General features: G+C 40.0%; 1 protein-coding gene and 2 pseudogenes across 1 annotated transcript; all 3 read left to right on the top strand.

Annotated features, from left to right (window-relative positions):
• Positions 1-1,583: 1,583 nt before the first annotated feature.
• LOC118120123 lies at positions 1,584-2,536 on the top strand (annotated as a pseudogene).
• Positions 2,537-9,332: 6,796 nt separating this feature from the next.
• Positions 9,333-10,971, top strand: LOC124854621 (annotated as a pseudogene).
• A 459-nt stretch (positions 10,972-11,430) lies between these two features.
• Positions 11,431-12,348, top strand: LOC118120121 (olfactory receptor 1019-like). The gene has a single exon (XM_035174832.2). The coding sequence runs from the start codon at positions 11,431-11,433 to the stop codon at positions 12,346-12,348; it is 918 nt and encodes a 305-aa protein (XP_035030723.2).
• Positions 12,349-13,447: the final 1,099 nt, after the last annotated feature.

The following is a 13,447-nucleotide window of genomic DNA, read 5'->3' as shown; positions in this document are numbered from 1 at the left end:
CCCTGGTTTCCGTTCTGGGCGTCCGCCGCTCGGCTTTCCGGTGTACACTTGCATCTTCCAAAGCGTAAAGCAGTTGCCATCATAGGCCACCGCGACTTGATCCCGTATTTCGCCGGCTTGCTGGGCATGTACTGGCGGAGCGGACACCGGCCTAGGGAGAAAAACAGGAGGAGAAGAGATGAGAGATGAGATGAGGGCGAGGGACTAGCAGCGCTATCTACATAACATAACATAACATAACTAACATAACATAAAATAATAATAATATAAAAAAAAAGACTAACCTCTGAGCGGAACCCCAGTTGCTCGTCCACGGTCGCTTGGGCTCGGAACAGAGTCTTGTTGTACTTGACACCCACGCGTCAGCAGTACCCTCCTCTCGGCGTCGCCCTCGGGGACCATATTTATTTCCCGTTTCTTGAGGGGAAGGTCTCTCTTTCCACGAGTCGGTGGTGGTGGTGTCGTAGTGGTCTTGTCCTCCTTCTTCTTCTTCTTCCAGGATGAAGAATCTGCAGAAGCATCACCCACTGGAGTGCGTAGTCTTCGTCCCCGGCCGTCGTCTTCGTGATCCTGTGTCGTCTTCGTCTTCGTCGCTATCGCGGTCGTCTCCATCTCCGTCTCCATCCTCTCTGTCTTCTTCTCGGTCTGCTTTTCTGTCTGCTTCTTGGTCTGCTTCTCCATCTCCTTGTCCGTCAGCTTCTCGGTCTGGCTCTTTCATCCTCTTCGGGTTCAGAGGATGGTTGCTGGGAGAATAGCTGTTGGAGAACCTGTTCTCTGGTGAAACGCTCTTGACGCGACATGCGTACCGTAGTCCGTGAGAGAGTGGCACACTAGAACTTATATGTGGGTCTAATGCTTACCCCCCTTGATTTTCAATTGGAATCAGGTGTGGGTCTAAATGACCCCACAGGCACCACAGCGCCCTCTCTGGGGTCTAAATGACCCCTCCCATGACAATCGAGAATGACAATCCATTGGTCTCAATTACCCCAGGAGGTGGATAATGACAATCGCCAGGTCACCCTAACCCCTAACCCCTGACGGCCAGGGCTTGCATATGATCACACGCACGCACTCACGCACGCACGCACACACACACACAGACACACACACTCTGGGTCAATTCGACCCAGGAACAACACAAGGGTTAAACAAGATTCAGAATTAGCTGGCTTAGATGAGTTGGTCAGAAAAGACGAGATTTTGAAAGATGTGGACCCCTTTGTCTAGAGACAAGTGTCAAAGGTTTTTCGCTTGTTAAGCTCCATTCGCTGCAGTTAATTGAGAACTACCTCGCAACTGCACTCTAGGTGATTTGCAGCTATTTTTGGTGCAACGGGATAAACAGGAAGTAGACAGGCTCTCAATAGATGACCTCTGGTATTACCTTGGTAATTGTTGTGTTCACGGATTGATGCTTAGTGATGAAAGGGTTTCCAGACCACTGATTGGTTGGTTTTAATTCCCAGTTTGTGCGCTACTGACTTCAGAGAAGATACAAAGTGAGATGACGGGACAGACCCTGTGTTAATCTTGCAGATATACTACAAAAGGAGGAAAGTCAAGTTTTCTTTCTATCCATGATGGCTAATGTCTCTGTAATAACAATATTATACCTTTCAGGTTTAAATGACAAAATGAACAACAGGTTTATTCTCTTCTCTCTCACTTTACTGTGTTATTGTGTCATTTTGCTGGTAAATATAACTCTTATTGTGACCATCATCTTGGATAAAAACCTCCATGAACCAATGTATATTCTGCTGTGTGCATTTTGCATGAATGGACTTTATGGAACAACAGGTTTCTTCCCCAAGTTTCTGTGGGATCTGCTCTCTCCTGTTCATGTCATCTCTTATTCTGGATGTCTTCTTCAGGCTCAAGTACTGTACTCATTTGCCTTCAGTGACCTCTCTTTTCTTGCAGTTATGGCATATGACAGATATGTGGCTATATGTCGACCACTGCAGTATCACTCTATCCTGTCAAGGCAAAGAATCATGAAGTTAGTGTGTTTCTCCTGGTTTACACCTTTCTGCATTATAGCCGCGAATATTTGTTTAACATCAAGACTGAAGTTATGCAGCCCATATATTGCCAGACTCTTCTGTGTGAATTGGCTCATTGTTGTACTTGCTTGTTTCCCAGCTGAAACTATGGTTAACAGCATATTTGCATATATTACAATACTCATTTATGTATTTCATGGTGTATTTATAGTTTGGTCCTACATATATCTCATTAGAACATGTGTAAATTCCATAGAAAACAGGGCAAAGTTCATGCAAACATGTGTACATTTATTCTTTGATCCACTTTTCTTTTCACAATACTTTTTGATATTATGAATATACGATTTGATTTGAAAAAATTACCTCAACCCTTTAAAAACTTTGTTGCAATTGAATTTCTTGTCATTACCTCCTCCATGAATCCTCTCATTTATGGTTTCAAATTGACCAAAATTAGAAACAGACTTCAGCAAGTTGTTACTTTAAAACAAGTTAAGTCTTGGTGTACATTAAAGGAAACTTAAAACCATGTTTATGCATACTTTAAATATGCACTGCTGAACCAGCTGTTATATTTTGAAGTTAGTTGCATATCCTTTTATTTCCAGTTGAAATTGAGTATTGATGTGTGTAGAAAATTCGCAAAAAGGTTTACGGTGATGAATCACTCTACCTCTTTTTATTTAGTACTATTATTAAATCATTTTGAATTCCCATTTTCTGTATGTGTATTTTTCATGATTCCCATTCATTTAAATATGTATTTAAATGTACTCTAGTTCTTTGTTGAGAGTAATTATTGCACTTTTCTGTAAATTTGTTATAGGTAACTGTTCTGTTCATTTTGTGGGGCATTAAGATACTTTGCACAAAAGGTAAGATCATTGAAAAAAACAGACTTGCTAAAGGAGAGAATGAAAGTAGTCGTGTTCAACCTTTTCATTTTAACACAGGGTACCTGGTAAACATTTCTGCTCATTGTTTGATTGGCAAAAGCAGCCTTCTTAGGAGTATGTCCTGGCCTTCACCACGATACAGACAATTACAATGGAAGTATTCAGGCCTATTATACAATTATCACAATGGCAATAAAAGATCACAACAATATCAGTTATAAAGACAAAGCAAAGTTTTACTCACCACATTGATTATTCCTGAGATTTAAACAGGGTGATTAAATTAAATGATCATTTGAAAACCAAATAAAGTGAGATGTGTTATTTCATTGCAGCTTATATTCACTGTTCACTGTCCTATTCTCCCCAGTTGTTGTGATTGTTGCTATGGAAAACCATGGTGTTGTTTATATAATTCCATTTAATGATCTTAATAATCGTAATAATCTGAAATCTCTTGAATAAAGCACATGCTGCCTCTTTTGATACCTCCTATAACATTATACATATTCTGTATAAAGACAGAATACATGCGGTGAGAATCAATAAGCTTTATTTATAGTTTTCAAGCCCGTTAGAGGCAGAATAATGTCACCATGAACATGTAAAACATTGTTGATCAGAAATCAAATGCGTTCACCATCATTTACATAAACAACACTATCAAATAATCTCTGTTATTAAGCTAACATCTGTCTGACACTGAAAAGGAGGTAGACAAGGATAAAGATGCATATGAAAGTACAGCAACTGGGTTATCTCTGCTCTTTTGTTACTAACAGGACATTATACTCAAAGCTGACTTTGTTTGTTCTCATCATATACAAAAAAATAAGTCAACTTAGATGTTACTGAATAAAAACAAACACATATAAAGGGGCTTTCCAGGTACAATTTAAATTGTATTTAAAACCCAGGAACAGACCAACACTCTTCCTGCAGCTTGACACTTGGCCCCTCTGTTAAATCACATGGAATAAATCTTGGTCTTGTTTTTAGAGTTGATTTAAGACTGAAGATTGGCAAACATATTAATCAGACCTATATTTACAATACACACTGATCTGCATGATTTCCAGCTCAAATAAATTCTCTCTATTTCAGTCATCGGAAAAGAATTTCCTGCTTTCTTGTCCTCCCACCTTGATCACTGCAAATCTTTAAAGTGACACTCGTTCTTGAGTCGTTTAACTCCAGCTAGTAATAAATCACGATAACTCCATTTCTTGCCTTCAGCTTCATACATTTAATATTGTCTCTAAAAAGAAGAAATGGCAAAAAAACAAAGTCTGTCTCAAATTGGGTTCAAATTGACAATATTAGGTTCATTTATACTGGGCATCAAAGGTTCAGGTAGAATTGGTGGACAAATATTTGCAAGAAAAATAACGTGGTGTGAATCTCCAGCTGCTTTCAGGTATTACCTTGTTTATTTTGTATCCAGTGGTGCTTACAAGATTTGACCACTGATTGGTTAGTTTTTAATTCAATCTTGAACCAGAGATTTTCACTTCTCTCTCCCTTTACTGTGTTATTGTGTCGTTGCGGCCAAATATTTATATTCTTTTATCATCTTGGATAAAAATCTCCATGAACCAATGTATCTCGTTGTGCATTTTGCATGATTGAAAAAAACATTTCCTTTAACCGTTATCTGGGTGATACAGCGATCTACCTCCCCCTGGGTGTGTATAAATACAACACACTAACTAACCTCAAGTTCTGTTTACAGACATCAAATCTGAATGACTGCAAACTGAAATCCAAGTTTTCTTTGGAGCAGAGGAACAGATAACATTGACTGCCAATCCTTGGCCCTCACATCCTCTGTTGAAGTACATGCAAACTTGTGTCGTAAATTGTATTCATATTTAAAGATTTGCAAACAAATTGATCAAGGCTAAATTCTTCTCTCTCCCGGTGGCCCTGAGAGGCTCAACGCCTGCAACAAAAAACACAATTACATTACAAACGCAATTACGGCCTTACAAACACAATTATTCTGAAAATGACATGGAGAAGTGTTTCCAGAGGACACCTAAAGGTGATGGACATCCTTGTTGTTGCTGCCGCCAGTTTGAAGTTGTTAAAGTCGGTGTCAAATCGGTGATCTTGGACAATTTGTAAAGCTGTAAACTTTTGGTTTATTTTAATAAATCATAAACTGTTCTGCAGATGTATCCTGTTAGCCCTCAGAGACACTGGGCTTTGCATGATCTCAAATATCATGTTGTCTTTAGGCGTCATGACTCCTCAACGGTCTGAGCTGGAGACTAACGTGTTCTCCTGTTAAACTGAATAAACAGCGCTAGTAAGCCCCTGTTTGTGAGCATGCTGACCTCCATATTGTGCAGAGGTAGAAGCGCGCTCGATCAAAGAGCAATTTTGCCCCCTCTTTTGATGCTTTGATCTCACTGTGCGCGTCTCGAGCGGGTGAGCGGAGCCCCGGGGCCAGTGTGTGTGTATGCGCTGTTGGGAGCACACACACACACACACACACACACACGCACACACGCCGCTCCTGGTATTTTCATGATGGCCTGATACGATGATGATTTAAAAAAATAGACGTGACGTTCCATCAATTATATGAAAACTGATTCGTTAAGTTCTGCATTTGCGAAAAATATGCAACACTTTGCAGGAGCCACTGCGGGGGCTGAAGAGCGCATTGACAGGCCGCGGTTGCCAGCCCTGTGTGGGCACCGTATTTGTTTGATGTATTGGACATTTTGTATCTCTGGCATGATCATCACTTTTAACGCCACTCTGAGCACTTCGTTGTCGATTTTCTGTAATGTAATTTCGTTTCTGTAAATGTAATTGTGTTTTCTTAAAGTTACGATGCGTTAAGCTCTGGGGCCACTGTAATACTCAGCTCTGTTTCATTTTACAAAATAACACAATTTCTCTCTATATATCCATGAGTCCTGACAACAACAAGGGACAAAGTGGGAAGGCCACACATGAGATTAACCTGAAAATAGTTTATTTAAAGGGTTGGGTTCAAGTCTCAAAGGTATAATTTAGGTTGTATAACACCAGGCAACCAAAACATAAAAAGTAAGGTATCTGTGCTGAGCTTAACTATCAATAGGATGCGAACACCTACATGTAACATAGAGAGTGACAGCAATTCTGGCCAATCATGGATGTGCTGTTGGAATGGGTAGTATAGTAGAGAGATAAATTGTGATGCTGTGAGACATCTTCAGACTAGGGGAGTGACAATTGCTCATGTTATATTTGTATATTGTTTCACCTTGCAATCTCCTTGATGCATCGATCTGCATTAAACTCTTCTGAGGATCAGCTGCCTAAATTCTCCTTTCACCCAGCTTCCAGAAAACTTCCGTCTGATGCACTACCCTTCAGACAAATTCTAATAACAATGAGATAAGGGGACAGAACCTGGCTTATTTAATTACGCAGGGTATACTACCTCAGGATAAAAATTAATATTGCTTCTACTCATGATGGATAATGTGTCTGTGATAACAATATTCTATCTTTCCAGGTTTAGAGTGAAACAATGAACTACGAGTTTATTCTCTTCTCTCTCCTTTACTGTATTGTGTCATTTGCTGGTATTATAACTCTTATTGTGACCATCATCTTGGAGTAAAAACTACATGAACCAATGTATTCTGCCTGTGCATTTTGCATGAATGGACTTTATGGAACAACAGGTTTCTTCCCAATTTCTGTGGATCTACTCTCTGCCATGTCATCTGCCTGGAGTATACATTTCAGGTTCATGTACTGTACTCATTTGTAGGCATTGAAATCTCTCCAGTCTTTGCAGATTATGGCATATGACAGATATGTGCTCTCATGTCCTGCCAGTATCCACCTATCATGTCAGCAAGACTCATAAGAGTTAGTGTGTTTCTCCTGGTTTACACCTTTCTGCATTATAGGTGATGTTTGTCTAACATCAAGACTGAAGTTATGCAGCCCGTATATTGCCAGACTCTTCCTGTGTGAATTGGCTCATTGTTGCACTTGCTTGTTTCCCAGCTGAAACTATATGAGTTAACAACATAGCTGCATATATTACAATACTTTTTATATTTCATGGTGTATTTAGTTTGAGTCCTACATATATCTCATTAGAACACATGTGTAAATTCTATAGAAAACAGACAAAAGTTCATGCAAACATATTATTACTTACATTTATTCTCTTTGATTACTTTTATTTTCACAATACTTTTGATCTTATGAATATACGATTTGGTTCAAAAATTACCTCAACCCTTTAAAACTTTATTATAATAATTTCTTGTCCTCCTCATAGATCTCTCATTTATGGTTTCAAATTGACCAAAATTCGGAACAGAATTCGCAAGTTCTTACTTTAAAAAACAAGTTAAGTCTTGGTGTACATTAAGGAAACTTAAAACCCTGTTTGTATTGCACATACTTTAAATATGCACTACTGAACCAGCTGTTATTTTGAAGTTAGTTGCATATCTAACCTTTTATTTTCGGTTGAAATTGTTATTGATGTGTGTGTAGAAAATTCTTTATACTCAAGGTTTAAGGTGATGAATCCTCTGCCTGTTTTATTTAGTATTATTATTATATCATTTTGAATTACCATTTTCTGTTTGTGTATTTTCATGATTCCCATTCATTCAAATATGTATTTAAATGTACTCTAGTTCTTTGTTGAGAAATGATGTGCACTTTTCAGTAAATTTGTTATAAGGTAACTGTTCTGTTCATTTTGTGGGGGGGTATTAAGATATCTTTCCACAAAAAATATATCATTGAGAAAAGCAAGACTTGCTAAAGGAGAGAGATGAAAGTAATCAATGTTCAACCTTTTCATTTAACACAGAGGTACCTGGTAAACATTTCTGCTGGAAACATTTTGATTGTGGCAAAAAGCAGCATTCTTGAGTATGTCCTGGCCTTCACCACGATACAGACAATTACAATAGAGTATTCAGGCCTAATATACAGTAACACAATGGCAATAAAAGCTGTAACAATATCAGTTACAGACAAAACCAAAGTTTTTACTCCCCACATTGATTATTCCCTGAGATTTAAACAGGGTGATTAAATTAAATGATCATTTGAAAGCCAGATAAAGTGAGATGTGTTATTCATTGCAGCTTATATTCACTGTTCACTGTTCTATTCTCCCAAGTTGTTGTGATTGTTGCTATGGGAAACCATGGTGTTGTTTATATAATTCCATTTTAATGATCTTAATAATCGTAATAATCTGAGAAATCTGTTGAATAAAGCACATGCTGCCTCTTTGAATACCTCCTATAACCTTATACATATTCTGTATGAAAGACAGAATACATGTACGGTGAAGATCAATAAGCTTTATTTATAGTTTTCAAGCCGTTAGAGCCAGAATAATGTCACCATGAACATGTGTAAAACATTGTTGATCAGGAAATCAAATGCGTTCACCATCACATTTAAATAAACAACACTATGGGGCGATAATCTCTGTTATTAAAGCTAACATCTGTCTGACACTGAAAAGGAGGGTAGACAAAGGATAAAGATGCATATGAAAGTACAGCAACTGGGTTATCTCTGCTCTTTTGTTACTAACAGGACATTATATCAAAGCTGACTTTGTTTGTTCTCATCATATAAATAAAATAAAGTCAACATTTATAAAGGGGCTTTCAGGTACAATTTCCAATTGTATTTAAAAACCAGGAACAGACCAACACTATTTCCCTGCAGCTTGACAATTTGGCCCCTCTGTTAAATCACATGGAATAAATCTTGGTCTTGGTTTTGGAGTTGATTTAAAACTGAAGATTGGCAAACATATTAATCAGATATTATATTTACAACCCTTGCAGAGGGTTCGCAGGCCAGTCTCTCTGCAGGGCTTACAACATGCTGGGAATTACAGGAGCAAGTAGGCGAAGGGCCATCAAGGTGGCCACCGAGGCAGCAGAAGTTGCATCAAGGTGACTGTGGATCAGGAGAGGTGAGCCGTGAGTTGGGTAGCGCTACCTGGACGCAAGCCGGGGCTTGATCAACCCCGTTGGGTCGCCTGGGTGAGGGTGTCTGATCGTTGAAAGACCCGAAACACCCAATGACCTCAGTTAACATCACTGACGATGTGTCCAGGTGTATCACAAGGTGATGTATTTCACAAGCTTTTGTTTGGAACAACCAGTGACTACCAATAACAGAGTGGTGACAGCTGGAGAGACAGTGAACAGCCCGGAGAGATCACCATGGGGCATTTAGGGTTAGCATCCCGACCTGCATCTTCTGAGAGGGGGAACCCACAGCAAGCTACAGATCAAACAACGGAAAAATTCCTCCAGGGAGGCCCGAAAGGGGGGGGGGGAATGAGCATCCCATTCGGATGGACCAAAGGACACTGACATATGGCAATGGAAATAAAACGACGAGTACAGAATGCATTTGCGGTAAGGTGTGTAAGAACCTGCATGACCTGAAGATCCATCAGGCCAGGATTAAATGCGTGCAGACGGTGCAAGTGGCACAGAGCTCAGGAATTACCCCTGGTGGAGGAGGAGCTAAGCCTGGAGTCAACCCACAGTGCCCAGAGCCTCCAGGTGTCACAAGCCCTAGATCCACACAGAGTAACAGAACATCGGCGGGTGAAGTGGACCCAAGCTAACAAGGAGAAGGAGTGGCTCCAGTTCGATCAAGACGCCGATTCCATCCTAGAAGCAACGGCCAAGTGTGAAGCAGACCGATGCATCCAGTCAATGACCACCATCATCGTCAGCCTAGCAGCTGAGAGGTTCGGGCTGGAGGAGAAGAGAGCAGCGAAACTCCCCTACGCCATGAACAACAGAGCGAGTAAGATCCACCAGCTCAGGCAGGAGCTGAAGAGTTTGAGGCGGCGGTTCAAGGAGGTAAGAGAGGAGGAGAAGGGACCTCTCACAGAGCTGAGCAGCATCCTCCGCAAGAAGCTTTCGACCTTGAGGAGGGCCGAGTGGCATAGAAGGGGGAGGAAGGAGAGGGCCAGGAAGCGAACTGCCTTTCCAGCAAAACCATTTGGTTTTACAAAACAGCAGCTCGGGTAGAAGCGCAGTGGCCAGCTCACCTGCTCCAAGGCTGAGATCGACCTCCACTTCAGAGACACCTTCAGTGATGAATCCAGGGAGCAAGATCTGGGCCACTTTAAGTCCTTGATTAATCCACCTGCACCAACTATGGACTTCGATGGGAAGGAGCCCAGCTGGAAAGAGGCCCAGGAGGTGGTCAAGAAGGCAAGAGCAAGCTCAGCCCCAGGACCGAGTGGGGAACCTTACAAGGTATACAAGAACTACCCAAGGTTACTCCTCAGGCTCTGGAGGATCCTGAAGGTGATCTGGAGGAGAGGCAAGGTAGCTCATCATCAGTGGAGGCATACAGACAGGGTGTGGATTCCAAAGGAGGAAGACTCGAAGAACATCGATCAGTTCAGAACCATCTCCCTGCTCAGTGTTGAGGGGAAGATATTCTTCAGCATTGTTGCCGGGCGCCTGACAGACTACATTCTGAGGAACTCCTACATTGATACCTTGGTCCAGAAAGGAGGGATCCCGAAGGTATTGGGGTGTCTGGAACACACAGGAGTGGTCACCCGGCTTATCAGGGAAGCCCGAGAAAACAAGGGGGACCTGGTGGTGTTGTGGCTGGACCTCGTCAACGCCTATTGATCCATAGCCCACAAGCTGGTCGAAGAGGGACTAAACCGGCACCATCTACCAGGCAAGCTCAGGGACCTCATTCTTGACTACTACAACAGCTTCAGTCTGAGAGTCTCTGCTGGGTCTACAACCTCAGAGTGGCACAAGTTCGAGAAGGGTATCATCACTTGATGTACCATTTCAGTGATCCTTTTCGCGCTCGCCATGAACATGCTGGTGAAGTCGGCTGAGGTTCAGTGCAGACAGCCCCTCACCAAATCCGGTGTCCGACAGCCCCCCACTAGGGCCTTCATGGATGACCTGACTGTGACAACAAAATCTGTCCCAGGGAGAAGGTGGATCCTGAAGGGCCTTGAGGAGTTGGTCACCTGGGCTCGTATAAGCCTCAAGCCCAAATAGTAATAAATCTGAAAACTCCCATTCCTGCCTTCAGCTTCATACACATATAATATTGTCTCTAAAGAAGAAATGGCAAAAAAATAAACGTCTGTCTCAAGTTGGGTTAAAAATTCAAAATTGACAATATAAAGAAGGTTTAATTTATACTGGGCATCAAAGGTTCAGGTTTTTGTTGGTGGACAAATAATTTAAAAAAATAAAGTGGTGGTGAATCTCCAGGTGCTTTCAGGTATTACCTTGTTTGTTTTGTATCCAGTTGTGCGTAAACATATTATTGTTTAATGATGAAAGCTCTTCCAGTCCACTGATTGGTTGGTTTAAATCCCCAGCTCATGCACTGCAGTCTTCAGTCAAGATACTAATAACAGTGAGATCAGGGGATGAGAGTGTTATTCATGAAGGAACACTGAACAGAAAACAGACAAAATAACTATATATCATTTAAAGCTTCTACTCATAATGGATAATGTCTCTGTGATAACAATATTCTATCTTTCAGGTTTAAGTGAAACAATGAACTACAGGTTTATTCTCTTCTCTCTCACTTTACTGTGTTATTGTGTCATTTTGCTGGTAAATATAACTCTTATTGTGACCATCATCTTGGATAAAAACCTCCATGAACCAATGTATATTCTGCTGTGTGCATTTTGCATGAATGGACTTTATGGAACAACAGGTTTCTTCCCCAAATTTCTGTGGGATCTGCTCTCTCCTGTTCATGTCATCTCTTACCCTGGATGTCTTGTTCAGGTTCATGTACTGTACTCATTTGTAGGCAGTGATCTCTCCAGTCTTGCAGTTATGGCATATGACAGATATGTGGCTATATGTCGACCACTGCAGTATCACACTATCATGTCAAAGCAAAGACTCATAAAGTTAGTGTGTTTCTCCTGGTTTACACCTTTCTGCCTTATAGGTGCGAATATTTGTCTAACATCAAGACTGAAGTTATGCAGCCCGTATATTGCCAGACTCTTCTGTGTGAATTGGCTCATTGTTGCACTTGCTTGTTTCCCAGCTGAAACTATGGTTAACAACATAGCTGCATATATTACAATACTTTTTTATGTATTTCATGGTGTATTTATAGTTTGGTCCTACATATATCTCATTAGAACATGTGTAAATTCTATAGAAAACAGGGCAAAGTTCATGCAAACATGTGTGCCACATTTATTCTCTTTGATTACTTTTATTTTCACAATACTTTTTGATCTTATGAATATACGATTTGGTTCAAAGAAATTACCTCAACCCTTTAAAAACTTTATTGCAATAGAATTTCTTGTCATACCTCCACTCATGAATCCTCTCATTTATGGTTTCAAATTGACCAAAATTCGGAACAGAATTCGCAAGTTCTTACTTTAAAAAACAAGTTAAGTCTTGGTGTACATTAAGGAAACTTAAAACCCTGTTTGTATTGCACATACTTTAAATATGCACTGCTGAACCAGCTGTTATTTTGAAGTTAGTTGCATATCTAACTTTTTATTTTCGGTTGAAATTGGTATTGATGTGTGTAGAAAATTCTTTATGCTCAAGGTTTACGGTGATGAATCCTCTGCCTGTTTTATTTAGTACTATTATTAAATCATTTTGAATTCCCCTTTTCTGTATGTAAATTAACATGATTCCCATTCATTTAAATATGTATTTAAATGTACTAAAGTTCTTTGTTGAGAAATGATGTGCACATTTCAGTAAATTTGTTATAAGGTAACTGTTCTGTTCATTTTGTGGGTGGGTAGTAAGATATCTTTGCACAAAAAATGTATCATTGAAAACAAACAGACTCGCTAAACGAGAGAGATGAAAGTAGTCAATGTTCAACCTTTTCATTTAACACAGAGGTACCTGGTAAACATTTCTGCTGGAAACATTTTGATTGTGGCAAAAAGCAGCATTCTTGAGTATGTCCTGGCCTTCACCACGATACAGACAATTACAATAGAGTATTCAGGCCTAATATACAGTAACACAATGGCAATAAAAGCTGTAACAATATCAGTTACAGACAAAACCAAAGTTTTTACTCCCCACATTGATTATTCCCTGAGATTTAAACAGGGTGATTAAATTAAATGATCATTTGAAAGCCAGATAAAGTGAGATGTGTTATTTCATTGCAGCTTATATTCACTGTTCACTGTCCTATTCTCCCAAGTTGCTGTGATTGTTGCTATGGAAAACCATGGTGTTGTTTATATAATTCCATTTTCATGATCTTAATAATCTGAATAATCTGAGAAATCTGTTGAATAAAGCACATGCTGCCTCTTTTAATACATCCTATAACCTTATACATATTCTGTATGAAAGACAGAATACATGTACGGTGAAGATCAATAAGCTTTATTTATAGTTTTCAAGCCGTTAGAGCCAGAATAATGTCACCATGAACATGTGTAAAACATTGTTGATCAGGAAATCAAATGCGTTCACCATCACATTTAAATAAACAACACTA

This window comes from Hippoglossus stenolepis, chromosome 13 (genome assembly GCF_022539355.2).
Source record: "Hippoglossus stenolepis isolate QCI-W04-F060 chromosome 13, HSTE1.2, whole genome shotgun sequence".
Taxonomy (NCBI): Eukaryota; Metazoa; Chordata; class Actinopteri; order Pleuronectiformes; family Pleuronectidae; genus Hippoglossus; species Hippoglossus stenolepis.
The sequence above is the reverse complement of the archived record's forward strand: the minus strand, read 5'-3'. Positions and strand labels throughout refer to the sequence as shown.